Here is a 17,218-nt window from a genome sequence, read left to right as displayed (position 1 = left end):
TATGACTTTAAAACAATTGCTAATTTCTTTTTTACGCTACAATTGTATCGCTGAGCTGCCATAAGACTTATTCAGAGTTCACTATCTCCAATATTTCTTTAAAACATTTTTCATACTCTAAATCTTAATGATATACTTAATTATCCTTAATGGACAAACTTAGTCTAGGCCCAGGACCGGCTAGAAATAGTGGACACTGTGTCTGAATAAGTCAAAGAAAATATTTGTCTGTTCCGGCCATAAGCTCAACTTATTTCAGCTCAACTTATTTTTTCCCTCTAATGAGTTTGACAATGTAGAATTTCGTCAGAAGATGCATATTTAACGCAAAGTCTGTTTTAGGAACCTATTTGAGCACAGATTCCTCCCCACTGGTAAACTGTGGTGAATAAGCTTTTCAGCACTCATGAGTTAGCGCTAGAGCTGTACAATGACCTACGATGAAGAACATTTCTACATTGTCAAACGTTTTAAAAGGGAAAAATATGCTTTATATTATTCATTCCTATCGAACCACCTTAATTGAAGCGACAAAATTTTGCTCACCCTATATAATTATAATCATAGGGTTGTCAAAGTTCTCAAACCATGCTGGCAAGCAAACGGCCTGTTAAATCGAGTTTATATAACATTTTAGTAAATTCGTATCGAAACGAAGAAAGAAGAAAGTAAACCGAAACAGTGGGTTTATAACTTTAGTTTATCAGTTTTTTCTAACCCATAGGCATAGCCCCTAATTAGTTACGCTGTTAGCAATCACTTTATTTTGAAGATTATACAGCCAGGCCCAAGTATATATCAACAAAAACACAGTTAATCGAAATAAGATCAAAATGAATACACACTCTTATAGCCTAATACTAGTAATAGGAAGAAGCACGTAAACGCAAAAAGTGGTTTCATAATTTGGTTTCATACAAACTGATATAATATATATACATCAAAATAGCAAACATTGCATTAATTGAAGGAGACCCACACGTGATTATACTACACGGATCCGCAATAATACCCAAAGTGCTGCGGTGTCCCGTCTGCACAATTCTCAAACTGGCCTGACCTCTGATCAAAATATTTTTGGGGGGGACAAGATGGGGTTTCCGGTTCGAGAAGTGAGCGAATAATTCGACGATGTTTTTTATACTTATTGTTCCATCCGGATCCTGAAGCAACGTCACCCGAAGCATCGATATTAATAGTGTCTGAATCAATTATTTTTCTGCACAACTTTAGCTTAGCTTGAAGAAACAATTTCCTGGTGTCCTCGGGTTTTGGAGCGTGGCCTATCGCTCTATTAAGCTGTATGGTCCAAGGACTATAGATCGAGGGATAGAGACCAATTTTATTTTCAATGGCACCCCTGCTTTGAACGCAAAGTTGCTTAGGCCCAGGCGTGCATACATGGTATGGGTTCATCTCTCCTTTGCAAGTCCCATAGTTTTCTTTGTATTCAAAAATGTATTTTGCCCGCGAGCGAGGGCGCAACTCGTACTTTAACTCGTCGGAGGTATTTGAAATGCGGGCGGGGCCTGAAGCGGAAATGTCCACACGTAAAGTTCGATTCAATTTATAGCTCGAATTTTTCATCACATAAATTTCAAACATTTTAACATAAAGACCGCTGTTTTCGTCCTCAGGGGAGATGTCTGCGTTTTCTTTTAACCAATTAAAATCGGGAATTTGAAATTGAACTTTATCACCGGAATTTAAATGACGTACATTGATGTTTTCGGTTTCGCCAGTTTCAGATGTAGGGATTTTTAAATTAACATTGATCATGTCGCAAGAGGGCGGCTGGTAGCTCAGAGCTTCATCGATATGCGCGTTATTTAAAGTAGCTAAGGCTTTCTTGCAAGCTTCAGGCTGGATACCGACGTTGACGTAAGTGATATAATGGCAATATTGCTTTAGTGTGAGCAGCAGGTGAAACTGAGAAATTATGTACGTGGTTAAAGCAATGTTGTCTAGCGCAAATTCGATTCCTAGGGACGTTTCAGTTTGTTTCTCAGGATCTTCGAAGCCTTCACTCAAACTTTTTGCGGCTTGCATGGAGTTATGAGCACGCATTGTACCAGCCAAACTATCCATCAAATCAAATTGATATTCAAAACGAGCGCTGAGCGTCGCTTCCAATTGTGGGACAAGTATTTGGATTTTAAAAACATGATTTTCCACGTGATTGTGCATGGTTGCTGATATTCCGGCTACGGTTTGCAACGAACTGAGTTGATCATCTAAATTGTCTATAATTGTGTTCCACGCTGTGTCTAACTTTGCGATTTCCGCTTCATTTACCATCGGCGTATAGTCGTTATAGCTCTTAATGAAATCATCCCTAAGTCTCTTAAATTCTACGTTGTCATAGTCCTTGAGACTTAGTTTATTGATTATACGCCTTGTGTTTTCTAGCTGCTCTCTGTTTATTGTTAGTTTTGTGCGAATATCTTGAAAAGTGCTTGTGGCTATCTTAATTTGCTCAATGACTGCGGCAGCTTTAACTGCTTGTAGCGTGCTTTGCATTGCCTCATCCATTGCGTCCATTGCATCAACAATTCCCCCAAAATCACCAGATATCGCGTCAAAAATGGCACTAGCAGCGCGCGCAGCAGCCTTGAACCACATGAAGGTTGCGTCAATTGCTGTGCCAATCAAGGCATCTTGTTGTAAATATTTCGCATCGAAGAATAGTTGCTTCTCAATATGAGCAGCAGTAGCCTCGAACTCGTCTAACTTTGATGTTATGAATATTGTGTCCGCCTGAGTAATTTCTTCATCAAAGCTTGCTACGTTTGTAAAGTAATCGCGTAGGTGTTTAAAACGATTATCTATAGACGCTTCAAAATAACCTCTTATCTGTCGCGAGAATTCGTGTAAGGAGCTCTGTAGCTCCAGCTTGGTGTTTATAACAGCGCCGTGTATACTGGAAATCTTAAATTGCTCTAAGCGGTACCTATAGTCAATGCTCATGTCCAACTTGTTTACCTTTTTCCCATCTTTGCTTTGGAAATCGTCAAGAAACATAATAATATTTTCCATCATTATGGTGTACGCGCACTTAACATTTGTAGCAAACTCTTCAAATGTTGGCCGGCAAACAACGCTACTGTCCAGCCCGATCTCGTTTTCTGGTGGCAGCATGCTTAAGATATACCTAACACTAGTAAGGCCTTTTTCTTGAATTTTACGATAGAAAATTTCCAAAAGTTTCTTAAGAGCAATGATCAGATCCGTTTCATTTGGCTCAATGTATTCGCACGCCTTGGGGGTTAAAAGTAACCAAAGTATAACAACCACGTTTCTAGTTTTCGCCTTAGGTTCTTCCCACTTGTCATAATTTGTTCCTAGAGCAATTTTCAGTTCGTTTAGGCGTTTGAAAGTTTCAGAAAGGTAACAAGTTAGTTCGTCCAAGTTGTTGTTGTACGTTTCGTTACAGTCGCGTTTCATGATTGGTTGAATGTTATCGAATTTTCCAAAATGATTTTTAAATTTTTCGGTTTTTTTCTCTAGTGCATTATCATAAAAACTTCGAAACATTGTTGTCAAGCGAAATTTGATAACTTCTTGCCTGTTGGTGTCTGACATTGACATGATTTTGTATATCTGGGGTTGTAAAAGATAAAGTATGGCTAGTTCCTCACGGGTTCTAGGTGGGCTACTCCTCCCGTCCCATCCAATTGCTTTGTTATCACGCACAAGCCCTGATATACTATCAAAAACTATTGCTATCTTACATGGTAAAGGTAGCGGATTTCCATTTTTATCTGCACACTGCTCATCCATGATTTCTTCGACTCCGTATTCTTGATACCGTTGGAATAAACTTGCAACTTCGTCGACGTTATTAGTTTTCAAATAGAAGTACATCCGATCAAGAGTTTGATTAGTCAGTTGCTCATGATTATCGGTTTTTGTCAGGAACGCAAGTTTGGGGTCATGCCATCTCATCTTCACTGCCCATCTGAGATCATCTGTTAAAGGTGATGCCCACACTCCTTGTTGATAACCTGGCGGGACTTGGAAATGATGTCTCCACGGTTGGTTCTTTTTTATGTAATTTTTCACATGCCGGTACGCAGCGTCTATGTTCAAAACAACCTTTTTGGCGCTACAAAAGAAATCTTTGGAAAAACATCCGTATGTCTCAGCGTTTTTGTTTTCCTCGTAGCGTTCGCAACCGTTCTCTGTTTCGCGTGACGCCTCGAAAATAGATGGTCCGAATTGACGAAACGCGTTGCTAAAAATAAAAAATATTGAGGCTAAATTATAGTTGCTTATGGTCCCCTCAATTAACGTTAGATTCAATATATTTCATTTCATTTAAGTTGATTTCAGACTACAACAAAGATTCTATTGCCCCGTAATTCGTTGCGCTAAATGAAACCGTAAATTATATAGTCAGCATTGGTCACCAGTAACACTGATTGCGCCATCATAATAATTAATGATGGTCGCATATCGATCAAGATTGGATGGGTGTTCTTCATACTTGATTTAAACTGGATAATAACATAATTTATCGCAATCTAAAACTATTAGTTTTTGAACTGTTCTAAATGTTCAAGATTCATGAATCTATGATTATGGGAACAATGACGTAGCCACTGACAGTTTTACAGTAATTGTCTCGCTATGCTAGTAGTTTGGTGTTCATTGACTGCATGCGAAACTGTCAATTTCTTATTAACTAAAGAAAAAATGAACTATATATAAAATTTACATAGAGGGACCAAATCGTCATGCTAGCTATACACCACAATGGAAAAGATATTTGCTTCATATTCTAACCGTCAACCGACTCTAACCTAAATTAAATTTGAAGGCATTACAAATCACTGAATAGAGTGAATTCGATATATATGGGGTGTCTCAGAATGCGCTAGCTTTCAAAATGTAATCTATATATATTAGCTACCTGTCACTGTCAAGCCATGTATAATATTGTTCAAGTTTTTCTTTCCATAGCGTCTCTAGCTTCTGCAAAGTTGCTTGATTGCAATCTAACGCGGGCTGAGATGTATTCAGCGTCTCTTCGCTGGAATCCGTGTCTGTTACCGGATAACATGAAGAGTATAAAGCAAACAAAGGCAGCAGTGCCACGTAAAATATCACCAACATATCACTGTAAACGGAAAGTAATATCAGTTTGTTACTTGAAACGACGCCTTGAATAACTCTTCAGACTAAAAAACCCTCAGCGATATTATTCAAATTTCAGCATAAAATTATATAGTCTATATATAGACTTTGATAAAGATATTAATTTAACTTGTGTGGGAATTTATCAGAAGCAACATCATGCTTTCAAACAATACTATATGACTGTGTAAAAAACTTACCTTATGAATTTCCCTCGATCACTATATCAAAGTTATCCTACAACAAACCTGGATCGCATTCGAATACTTCCACCTCCCGCATGAATTGCAAGTAAATTGTTTGTGTGACTGGTTACTTGCTCGTTTTTTGACTTTAAACTGTTTTAAACCGAACACTAGGACAATGACTAAGGTGAAAAATTTGCTAGTGGATTATTGTAGGTCTTTTATATACGGTTGTCTTATCTCGATTGACAAATTTTATTGCCACCAAATGGAAATCAAATTTATAATTAATTTGTTTCAAGGCAGACATGAAACTCAGTGAAACGGTTTTTTTAAGTCATGCAGGATTTAAATAGTTATATTGACACTGTGAAATTTTTTATTTCTTTTGCTTGTTGTTGGTGTATTGAGTTGTTTTATTGTTCGTCGCTGCATATGAATTGCATCAGTGATTTTTCACTGTGTATTATAAGTGCATGTATCCTATAATGTATATCCCAATGTCATTTTCAATGATTTTTCTCCTTGTGTGTGTTTCCTTGTGATTGCTTTATAAATTATAAGAGTTGTTCTATAAGCGTGCTCGGACGTATAGCTATTTGTTGGAGTCTTGGTAATGCGAGTTATGCGACAAACAACTGCATGCATGTGTAATTAACTATAATCTATTTTATGATCTAAAGTCTAAACTGATTAAAGTCAGCTCAGTTGTGTCAATCTTAAAGAAAATTATGACATACTGTATAAGTGGGAGAATTATGGTATGTATACTCATACAAAAATCTAAAAACAAAATATAGCCATTTTCACGTATTTTTACTAGATATGACGCGCTAATACACGCTGACTATATGTAAAATTTAATTTATTGTCCTTGCACGTGTTAGTGTATAATTTCTAAACGATCGACCTAGTTTATTATATCCAGCTTGGTAATTAGGTCTTGTTAACCATGCCAACCTGAATTACGAATGCAATCCAATCTTTTTTATACATTATACTTCCGTGGGGTTACATAGATATAGCCTTCCTCCCCCCATTTCCAAAATTCCCCTCGCCCCTGCCACTCGTCGTGAAACAATTTTTCTTCAAAAGCAAAGTAAAAAAGTTATTACAATATATTCAAGGAAAAGCCAATTCCAATTAAAGATATTTTGCAGAAAATATGTATATAAATATAACAATCTTTGCTTGCACTCTTGTTACCTCCATTTTGGATTGTCTTCTTTCTCAAGAAATATTTTTGTTGTCACTTAGTTTTCTATCTACATATTATGTAATATGACGCGTCGCATTTTGTAATAAAAATTACTAGATCTGGTCACACTTTCCAACGAGCACATAAGAACTACAATCTTGACCAAACGTTAGTGAGACGGTGGATTTAGTACATCTTTTCACAATTTACTAACTATTGCGCCAACCGTCCCCACGCTCCCCTCCCCCCTTGACCCTTCATCCTTATTAAAGTTGATCTCTAATTATTTTCACAAATAATTGTTGCGCCTTCGGGAAGACGCACAGCTTTTGTGTATGGTTCCACCCCCGGCGGCCAACATCGTCCCGCACGTTTTGGCCAAGGTCGAAGTCATCCAAACCATAAAAAAGATAACTTGAAAAAAGGAAGTCTTGTCATATGCAACATTGACCTGTGCATTTGCGTTGACTTCGTTGAACGTACATTAACTTTATACGAGCATAATTTTACATGAGCATTAATTGAATTTGACATTTATACTAGAGAACGATTAGAAGAACGATTTAATTATGATAATGACAATAATGACGACGAATGTTATACTCGCCACGATAATGCCAGCAATAGCACCAGCAGACAATCCATCCTCTTTCCGATTGTTTTCTTAAGTGAAAAATGCATGACATATATTATAGAACTATATATATATTATCCTTATACGAAGCCTGGATAGCGTTGTCTACCGGATATAATTTTTATGTCCCTTTAAAATTGCTTGCAATTGTTAACAACATTTATATTTACTTGCAACATTTATATTGTTTTACTTATTTTTATAACAGTTGTGAATGTCACTCAGTGGTCACTCAGTGGTCATTCAGTACGACAGGTGTGCATGCAAATAAAATTCGGTCCCAGATCCGGGCTAGTTGGCCCCCGTGTACCGGAAATTTGGCTTCTTGAAAACTTACAGTTTATTGCTTAAAAATCCTTGACTGTAAAAATTGTACAAGTTTGTTTATAGTATTTATATAGACAGAACTTTGCATAATTCGCGTGTGGATAGGAGAAGCTAAGGCTAATGCATGTACATGACTTTTTGTAACCGTAACTGAAATCGTAAGGTGGGTCTTTTAGCATATAGTTTGTTTTAATGTCGGTAAGTTATTAAATTTTCTATATGTTAAGCCAGTGATAAAAACTATAAAATGAATTCTTACCAGTCGGTTTTGATGTCGTAACTAAATATAAAACATAAAAATCATTAGAATAAAAAATCATGCGTTAAGCCGGTGATAAAACTATAAAATGAAATCGTACCGGTCGGTTTTGATGTCGTAACTAAATATAAAACATTAAAATCATTAGACGAGTTCATTCAGGTCATTTCTATGCAAAGAATTCCTTAATGCATCCTGAGTAAGAGGTTGTATTTGCCCGCGTGGTATTTTTGTGACGTTTTTTTTTGCGCGAGAATTTGGGCCCTGAAAGAGAATTTTGCCCCGGGCCCACAAAATTCGCTGAGCGGTCCTGGACTTACCTGAGTTGGAATACGTAGTTGTCGTTGGCGGCGATTGAGTAGACGAAACTAAACGAAAGAAAGCAACGCAGATTAAAGTATTTTTCCAGCTGCAATGGTTCTTTTGTGAGTCAAACGTCACTCGGAGTCAAATGCGTTTTTAATTTTCTCATGTGCCGTGTATCATCTGTTTCCAAACGTTTGGCTCTGCATGGTATGACGCTTTTAAACCCTAAATGGCCTTTTAAAAAGTATGCACACTATGACACTATATGACTGAAATAAACTGAAACTGCTTGTGAATATTTGAACATAATGAATATTGCATGCATTAAATTAAGGTAAGCTATTAGGGTAAGCTATTAGTTAATTAAACGAAGAATGCATGGTAAACAATTAAAAGTCAACAACTTCCTAACTTCTTTAAGCCTAACTTCTTACGCACCGACAGTTGGCGATGCATATTTTTGATTATCACTAAAGAATAAATCAATAAAATGCTGTTGTTTTGTGGCCTATAAACCTTCTTCATCAGCCGCAACCAAAAACACATCGCCGACTGTCAGCGAATAATAATGAGAACCATACATTATGAAATATTTTTCATTACCATTAAGCTAAAATCGATGGTTGAATATTGTAGGCGAACAATGTTTCTTACCTAATTCAAATTTAATGAAATGTTTAAATTCTTTTTTCAAATTTTCAACTCCACATATTTCTTCGACGGAAAATTCCTGTTCATTTGCCAATATATTCATTTCAATGAAGCGAAGGCGCATGTGCGTAGCATTTCGCACGATCGTAAAATTTTCAAATCCGTACTTAGTTGTATCAATTCTTCTTACAAGCCTGTCAGGGTTTATTAGTCCATTGTAGAGTAATTCGCCGACAGGGTTTGTTGAATTTTGTGGATGGAAATTCAATTTTACTGCCGGGTGGCTACAATTATTGTAATTTATTGTTGTCAGGGTTACTGTACTTGTTAAATTGAGGTTGTAGAAAACGTGGTGTTTATCTGCAATAGAAAAAGAAAATATTATTAATTATATTGTTAATTCCGTTACTATATATGCTAATATGGTATAGCGTCTTTAATAATCTCCTTTGCTTCAAACTATTTTAACCTAAAGAAAAGGAACCATGACCCCTACTTTTTATTTATGTCAAACGTTCTTTCATATAGTTAAAGCAATTTTTAGCCAGCTATATAATAATAGTGTAACTTTTTTTAACTCCAAAATAAAATGAGTTAAGATACACCCCATGCATTTCGCTATCATGCAGCTGAATCTCAAATGTTAAACCGGCCTTGACCGAAATATTGTTCCAGGGCTCACCCTACTGAGTTATATACTATACATATGAATAGTCATAGTTGAATTATAAATATTATGAATTATTAATGTTGGAGTTGAAGAACATAAATGCCAAGCTTTAAGTTTGAGTTTGTTGTTCGTAATTAGCTGTTTGGCGGAAACCATGAGTGGGGGAACTGCAGGGTAAGACACTACAACTTTAATTTGCCATTGCATTGATATATTTTTATTTGATTAAGGTAGTTTCAATTTTTTCTGCACGTATCCGCCACTTGACGTTACACCTAGAAACGACCACCTGATAATAATGATGTATCGAAAAAGTTATTTTTTGCATTATTACTTCACTATAGGTTGCGTGACATTATTGGCTATCTTGGTAACCATAACGATTTAGAGAACAAAAACTAGAATTGATTTAAGAACCTCAAGTGTCAATTATGTTGAAGTAAGTGAAACCAGTGGTATGATAACTATGATTCTTGTTTACTTCCTCCCCACCTCCTTCCCTCAAAAAATAAAATGGCCTCATTTGAAAATTGCTTGATAACCAGCAGTAGAATTGAAAGCAGCAAATCACCGACTGTATAAATGATAAAGAACTGCAAATTACGGTCATGGTTAAGGTAGTACCACAAAAAAATCATTTGCATATTCATAAAATTAGAAATATTGAAATGTGTTGAAGTAGAAATATATGATTGTTCTAATACTAGTTCACAGCATAGACATTCACGTGCTAAGTTCACTTGAGCAGTGGTTTCGATACATGCACGTCCGAAAACAAAGAATTATTAGTACCGAAGTTAATTTTTATTCTACCATAAAACTAAAAAACTCTAAAACTCTCTAGAAAGCTCTAAAACGACTAAAGCATGTACTTGGCACACTGATGTATGTGCTGTTAGCTGACTCTAAAAAAAGATATTAATATGTTAAGATATTTCGCCGATATTTTGTTGAAATGGAATGCATTTGTTGAAGCAATCAGCACTTTTTATATAAGTATCATGTAAGTTAATGCTGTTATAATTAGCCTTTCTCATGATGAGAATGCGCCGCAATCTTTGGGGTACTTTTTTTTAATTGTGAGCGCAAGACCTTGTCAAGGCTGTCTTTAATTTTAGACTTAATTTATTGTTCAAATGGTCTATGGACTCTAAAAAATGCTTCTTACATTGCTATTATTATTTAAACGTATTTAAGAAAATTGAAGGTACCCCAAAAATGGCGGATATTCGTGATCGTGAGAAAGGCTAATTATCCTCTTTCTTTCTTTACTAGGTGGCGTGATATCGAGATTCAGAGAACGGAAATCGATATACATTGCATTAGTTAAAGTACTTCAAGTGCCAATTATGCTATAGTGGACTAGTGGTATGATTCTTGCAATTGTCCAATAACAACAGGTTCTCGGATACGGAGATATATAAGTTATGCATTACAGCCGATGATTTATCAGTTATTACTGCATTCTTTCAATTACGGTTTAAAGTTGCTTATTAGAAAATAGCCAGGTAAGTTCAAATGTTCAATATACTTTCATAACACTGTCACCTTAACACTGCATGTATTACATGCAGAATATATCATATCTGAGTTGTTGGAAATGCGGTCGTTATGGTCTAAAATAGCTAGTGCGCGGTGACAACAGAAAAGCATCAAACGAATATTCCACCTGCGTTATCAGCAACAGCAAAACCAAAAGGCTAAAATGGTACTAAACCGTATTTTTGACTTACGCACTTTCACGGTTAAATTAGAAAACTAGGAAACCTTCAGATTTAAGCATCACCGATCCTAGGTACGCGAGGTTGGCATCACTTGGGGTTTAATTGTTTCATATTTTTTCAAATTAAATCTAGTTTTGAAAGAAAGAACAACTAAAGAATGTTGAACAAAATTGTGATCACTCTGGGAGTTGTGGTCGCTATGTCAGCTTTAGGTGAGAGACGTTTCAAATTTTACGCAATCATGCAGGAAATTAGTAAATTTAAGAATTGGCAACTTCTTATTTTTTAGGACGTTCTCTGATATGCAATGTATGTAAATACACTTCGGAACAGCCAAAATCAGAACAAGTGTGCAACCTGAATAACACAATAGATTGTAAAGCAGGTTACTGTTACACTACCATCTACACTCAACCGAATGACGTGATTGTTACTGATCGAAACTGTGCCAATCCTGTTCGTGGAATTAATCCGTGTCCCGATATCAAAAAAGCATGTGACGCAGCTAAAATGCAAGGCGTAAAAGCCTGCGCTGGGACGTGTTGCAAGACCGATAAATGTAACCAGCCAGATAGCAGTGCAACCAGCGTCCCGACCACAAAATTTAGCCTCTGTATGATGTTGATTGTTGGACTGATATTTGCATAACTTTCTGAAAATAAGACTTTCTGTATTTTGACTGGAGTCGAAAATAAGTAGCTTAATTAAACTTATAACATACGGCAAGAATGCAAGAATACACTAATATTATTCATAATCCACTCGTATAATGTGCGATACTTTTGTAATGCTCAATAATTATATAACACTATAGCTTCTTTAAAAACCATGTATATTACAATAAATTTACTGAAAAACCTGTGTGTAAGTGGTCTGAATTTTGACAGCGTTAGGCTATAATCGATATAACCAAGAGTAGCGTGCATGGTTACGTCTTTAAAAAAATTCTAATATATTGTGATGGCAAACTCTTAATCTGGCTGTAGACAGGGGTGTGGCAACTGGGGGGGCGTTTAGGTGACGCACCCCCCCCCCAAAAAAAAAATAATTCACAATGATTATAATTTTGGTAAAATGCTTTGTTAATGGTAAAAAAAACACATCAATTTTCAGTAAACACCAAATATGCAACAAAACATCCCTTCCCTATTGTTATCGTTATGCCACTGGGGCCTTGCTATATATATTGTATTCACATTTTTACTGAAAACGTGGTCGTAGCAGTAGGCGTATGAAAAGGCCTACGTAGGCGTTTCTCATGCTTCATTATGTTGAGTTGGTCTATATACCATGCACATCACATGCACCCCAACCCTCCATAAACAACGAAAGTTACACAAATTGTGTGGTAGTTATAGCTGCTGGATTTGTAGAACTTAATTACCCTCAAAAGAGATAGGAAGTTATATGTCGTTTGTCGTTCTGTGCCTCGCGTTTGCTGAATGTGCACCTTTTAAAGACGTGCTCTTTGTAAGTGTCATGAACAGCTTCTCCCTATTTTTTAGCCAATAGTATTATATGTCATGCAGGCGAGTTGTTGATTTCAATCATGGAAATAAATTTAGTTATTTGAGGCATAATGTCACCTGAGAAGTAATGTGTGTAAGTTTTATCCCACGGGCTTGTGTTCTGAATCATCTTTGTATCCATAAGCGGTGCATTAAGTACTCAAGTGAGTATTTTAAGTATGCAAATCACCCGTGTAAGTCTACAACAGCTCTATTTTTTTCCGGTTTTTAACCATCAAATAAGAACACCTTTCTGTATGATGCAAAAATTCTTTCAGTACTGTACTAGGTGGTGTGATATTACTATCTTTGTATTCATAACGTCACCATTCGAAGAAATTAGCATGCGAGTGTCAATAATATTGAAGTAAGCAGTCGTATGATTCCTCTTTACCCAATAGGAAATCATGTTTCGAAGCACAAAATTTAACATAAATGAGATAGAACAACTGAAGACTTATCATTTATTACTGGCACCTGTTCAATAAAGGAACATAACTACCAAGTTTGGTAAAACTATCAGGTAAAATTTAATTTTTTTAGAAACATACATTATACTTTTTCAAAGCGTGGCAGTTATCTAGCATATTGCCCTATACAAGTCGCCTACTGAATTACTGAGATCAAGTACGTTGTTACCTTCACTGTGCGATACGATATTTAATTTCTCTCGACTTTATTGAACTTTCAATAATTTTTAGCTTGCGGCCAAAGTTTTAAATTTGAACATGCACTATTCAAACAGTGTTTAATCGTTTGACTTTAGATTACTTTTGACGGAAGAAACAACTACAGCATGTTAAACAAAATTTTGATCTCTCTGGGAGTTGTGATCTCTATCTCAGCTTTAGGTGAGAAACGTTTCAAATTTGCGGAAACAAATCAACAATCTACGCAATCAGTAAATAAATTCATGCATGACACGTGAACTGATAACTTCTTATTCTTTAGGGCGTTCTCTGATATGCAATGTATGTAGATACACTTCGGAACAGCCAAAATCAGAACAAGTGTGCAACCTGAATGACACAATAGATTGTAAAGCAGGTTACTGTTACACTTCCATCTACACTCAACCGCCGAATGACGTGATTGTTACTGAAAGAGACTGTGCCAATCCTATTCGTGGGATTAATCCGTGTCCCGATATCAAAAAAGCATGTGTCGCAGCTAGATTGCAAGGGGTAAAAACCTGCACTGGAGCATGTTGCAATACTGATAAATGTAACAATTACACCCCCAACAGTACAATTAGTGTCCCGGTCACGAAATTTAATCCTGCAACAAAATTCATTCCCACCAATGTCCCGGTCACAAAACTTAAACCTGGAACGAAGCTCATACCAACTAATGTTCCGGTCACGAAATTTAAACCTGGAACGAAGCTCATTCCCACCAATGTCCCGGTCACGAAATCTAAACCTAGAACGAAGCTCATTCCCACCAATGTCCCGGTCACGAAATCTAAACCTGGCAAGAAGTCTTGCTCCGACTCGAAAGAAACATGTTCCGACAGCAGCAGAACAACTAGCGTCTTGGTCACGAAATTTAGCATCGGAATGATGGTAATTGCCGGGATGATTGCAACCTCTCGGACAGCTGAGGTTTTACTAGTTTAAGTCTCCCATTTTTTTACTATACTCTATGGTCAACGTAACGACTGAAGTAGTTTGAAAGACTCTTAAGATAGCAAGGATACGCCAATACTAATCATGCATTGTTAGATTTCACAAGAATATGACCAATAAAGTTTAATTGAGGTGGAACACATAATCACTATCACTAACCGGTTGTTTATATTTAGGTAATTTTTGTTCTATATCAATGGGCAAAACACAAGCATGCAGTGATGCGATATATAACTAGAGTCCAAATTGAATCTCAAAATATAAGAAATGTAGGTTAAAAATCAAAATTGTAAGTGAAACTCGCTGCTATATCGTATTTACCTGCACAGCAAGTCCATTTATACTCCATGCGCGCAAATCTCACACTGAAATATTATGAAACACACCCAATCTGTTGTACGGAAATATATCCAGGGTGGTCTTCTTCTTGACTGAATCACATTCGAATTCCTAAGTTCATGTATGTGCCATAAAACTATATTTCAATTCCATATGAAACTTGTCAAGTTTTCTCATTCTACAAGTGACCATTTTCGTCTGCACAAGCGAGTTCGACTACAAGCGGATTTATTTTCAGTTCTTGCCTTTGAGCAACACTATTTACGTTCCAGTTCATGACTCAAAACAAAAGATAGCTAAATGCATGGGTACAGTGTATGAAATAGTTTTTAGGCACATGGGATTCGGGAAATATTAACATAAGTTAAGAATGTGTGTGCAATACATATTAGTCGTGCATAGTTGGCTGTCACATGGGCCATGCATGGCTGTTAATTATCATGCAACAGGAGCTTACAAAATAGAAAGAAGAGTTTGCACTTTGAAGAATGACGAAGAATGGCGTCAAAGGGCAAAGGCTAAGAAGAGACGTTTTAGTGCATGTATATGAATAAATTGAAGTGTGTGCATTTACTGTGCAACGCATGATCCTGTATTTGGATTTGTTGTGTTATTTGTGTAGATATTAAGAAAATAGCATGGTATGTTTAGAAAGATTTCAGTATTTAGAATTTAAAAATTTCTAATTTCATGCAATTGACTCTCACGGGTTCGAGGAGGGAGCCGAGCGAGTTTTTTTTACTTCGAGTCAGCTTGACTTTTTCAGAACACTGCAACGAACTTGAGGTCCCCCCCCCTACTTCGGCACGAGCCTGTCTAGTGCTTAACCTATACAGGGTGTCCCAAAAAAACTGAAAACTATTGAAATCACTCATTGTTAAAATTTGAATGCCGTGTGCACGAACTTTAGCCCATGGGGATTTAATGCAACTCAGTAAAATGTTAAATGCTTTGTGTTGCTACAGAAAGGGGACATGTCGAAGGTCATGGTGATTGAGATGCACATTTAAATATTGTTAAAGCCTGATTCACACTAGCTCCTATATAAGAATCGTGGATCCATTGTGTTATTTTCCGATAGACAAAGGATCTTGCGCATCAGTGACCTCAGACAAAGGGAATCCCAGATTCTTACGACAAGTGTGAACCAGGCTTAATAAATATCATTTTCGCGTACGAGCAAATTTTACTGCATCATATGCATGCATAAAAATGCTTATGGCAAACATTTACACACTTGTGGGTCCCAACAGAGTGCTTAGGCATTCAAACTCTAACAATTACATTGTTATGGGTGATTTCAATAGTTTTCGTTTTTTTGGGACACCCTGTAGTATAACCTCACAAAATCGATTTTGCTATCGTAATTTTATCACCACATTTACCTTTATTTGTTACTCCACTGACACATCCCGTCAGTATGTATAAACCAAGTACGCCTAGTATTACTTTTTCGGCCATTTTGCACTCCGTCCTATAAAGGTAGAACGAGCATCATTTATAGTTTTCTGACTCCGGCAATAAGCTATTTCCAGAGTATAGCGAAATATCTAAATCAATATTTTGATAACTTTCGAAAATTTGCACGACTTGTGGACAAACAAAATGAGACGGGATGTTCTAGACTAGAGCTCACGCAATTTTAGCAAAGCAACTTTAAAAAAAAACTATAAGTATAAGGCAAATAATCTGCATCGTATTGAAAGCAAAATGAGACGCGATCTTTTATAGAGCTCACCGCCGCAATTTTAGCAAAGCAAACATTAAAAAAAACTATAAGTATAAGGCAAATAATCTGTATCGTAATGAATATATAAAGAGTAAAGATTACTTGAAAAGTTGGAAAACCACAAAAGCCGAAATAGTGTGGAAAGAATAGTTTTTGATGTGAACATATATATTTCGTATGTTTCGAATATGGTACTTTTATTTATAGAAAAAGTGAAGGTTTTCATTCTGAGAGTCGACTGCATGCATTCTCATTCGAATAATAATTAATTGCGCGGTAATATGAAACTCCGTTTGCGTATGATTCTGAAGTAAAATGAATAAAAATCGAATTACAAAACTCTCAATGGTATATAAGTTGCGAAAATGACTACTACTCTATTGCTGCGTAAACATACCTTCAATATATTTTATTCTACCTAACACTCTGTCTCTAGTCGCAAAATGCTTCGTCACTCTGTCTCTAGAGATATCGTTAAATGCTCCGTAGCAAATCCATAGCCATATGATGACTAATCAACCTATAAAATCAATACGCTGTAATTCAAAATGTTAAGAATGAATTATTTTATGGCTGGGTCTATACCTATACGAGAGTGAATATATACATACCATTCATTCCTAGCTTTGGTATATAATATTATAAGCTAGCTATAATATGCTGTCTTAATCCAGTCAGCGGTAGCAACGACGTTAAGCGGAAACGTTTAACATCATCTTGCTGACAGTGCAAATTCTGTATCTATATTAAAATTCAGGCATACATATATGACGTGCCAAATGGCTCAATTTAGATTAAATATTCTTACCTATATATACTGATGAGACAAATGAAACTAAAACAACAAATCAGGCAAATAATTTCGTCAATTCCGATTATTCCGTGGCAGTCATCCACATATCGTCATTGGGTGTGGGATATTAG

The 17,218-nt window shown here is 36.3% G+C and overlaps 2 protein-coding genes across 4 annotated transcripts; both read right to left on the bottom strand.

Annotated features, from left to right (window-relative positions):
• Nucleotides 1-264: 264 nt before the first annotated feature.
• On the bottom strand, nucleotides 265-6,734 carry LOC114524829. The gene is made up of 3 exons (XM_028546024.1): nucleotides 5,337-6,734; nucleotides 4,913-5,119; nucleotides 265-4,234 (listed from the first exon to the last, which is right to left on the bottom strand). Exons 2-3 carry the CDS (start codon nucleotides 5,113-5,115, stop codon nucleotides 991-993), a joined length of 3,447 nt encoding a protein of 1,148 aa, XP_028401825.1. The 5' UTR covers nucleotides 5,116-5,119; nucleotides 5,337-6,734; the 3' UTR covers nucleotides 265-990.
• Nucleotides 6,735-6,778: 44 nt separating this feature from the next.
• LOC114524866 lies at nucleotides 6,779-17,191 on the bottom strand. 3 transcript variants are annotated; one of them, XM_028546070.1, is made up of 8 exons: nucleotides 17,103-17,191; nucleotides 16,692-16,814; nucleotides 15,951-16,039; nucleotides 8,700-9,056; nucleotides 8,060-8,107; nucleotides 7,840-7,860; nucleotides 7,740-7,760; nucleotides 6,779-7,182 (listed from the first exon to the last, which is right to left on the bottom strand). In XM_028546070.1, the coding sequence occupies exons 3-8, from the start codon at nucleotides 16,024-16,026 to the stop codon at nucleotides 7,070-7,072; spliced, it is 636 nt and encodes a 211-aa protein (XP_028401871.1). In that variant the 5' UTR covers nucleotides 16,027-16,039; nucleotides 16,692-16,814; nucleotides 17,103-17,191; the 3' UTR covers nucleotides 6,779-7,069. The 3 variants fall into 3 exon arrangements, with proteins under 3 accessions (XP_028401871.1, XP_028401870.1, XP_028401872.1); XM_028546069.1 differs by lacking the exon at nucleotides 17,103-17,191 and adding an exon at nucleotides 16,906-16,978; XM_028546071.1 differs by lacking the exons at nucleotides 15,951-16,039; nucleotides 16,692-16,814; nucleotides 17,103-17,191 and adding an exon at nucleotides 14,548-14,623.
• Nucleotides 17,192-17,218: the final 27 nt, after the last annotated feature.

Source organism: Dendronephthya gigantea, unplaced genomic scaffold (genome assembly GCF_004324835.1).
Source record: "Dendronephthya gigantea isolate DGI-Jeju-01 unplaced genomic scaffold, DenGig_1.0 000032F, whole genome shotgun sequence".
Lineage (NCBI taxonomy): Eukaryota > Metazoa > Cnidaria > Anthozoa > Malacalcyonacea > Nephtheidae > Dendronephthya > Dendronephthya gigantea.
Note: the sequence above shows the minus strand (reverse complement) of the source record. Positions and strands in the feature narration are given on the sequence as shown.

Excerpts from the sequence above, each read along its gene's own strand:
- LOC114524866 (XM_028546070.1), bottom strand. The coding sequence starts at position 16,026 with ATGGCCGAAAAAGTAATACTAGGCGTACTTGGTTTATACATACTGACG. Across the intron at positions 9,057-15,950 it reads CAGTGGAGTAACAAATAAAG|ATAAACACCACGTTTTCTAC; the intron begins GTAAATGTGGTG and ends TTTCTATTGCAG. Across the intron at positions 8,108-8,699 it reads TTTCATTAAATTTGAATTAG|TTTCGTCTACTCAATCGCCG; the intron begins GTAAGAAACATT and ends TCTTTCGTTTAG.
- LOC114524829 (XM_028546024.1), bottom strand. The coding sequence starts at position 5,115 with ATGTTGGTGATATTTTACGTGGCACTGCTGCCTTTGTTTGCTTTATAC. Across the intron at positions 4,235-4,912 it reads ACATGGCTTGACAGTGACAG|CAACGCGTTTCGTCAATTCG; the intron begins GTAGCTAATATA and ends TTTTATTTTTAG.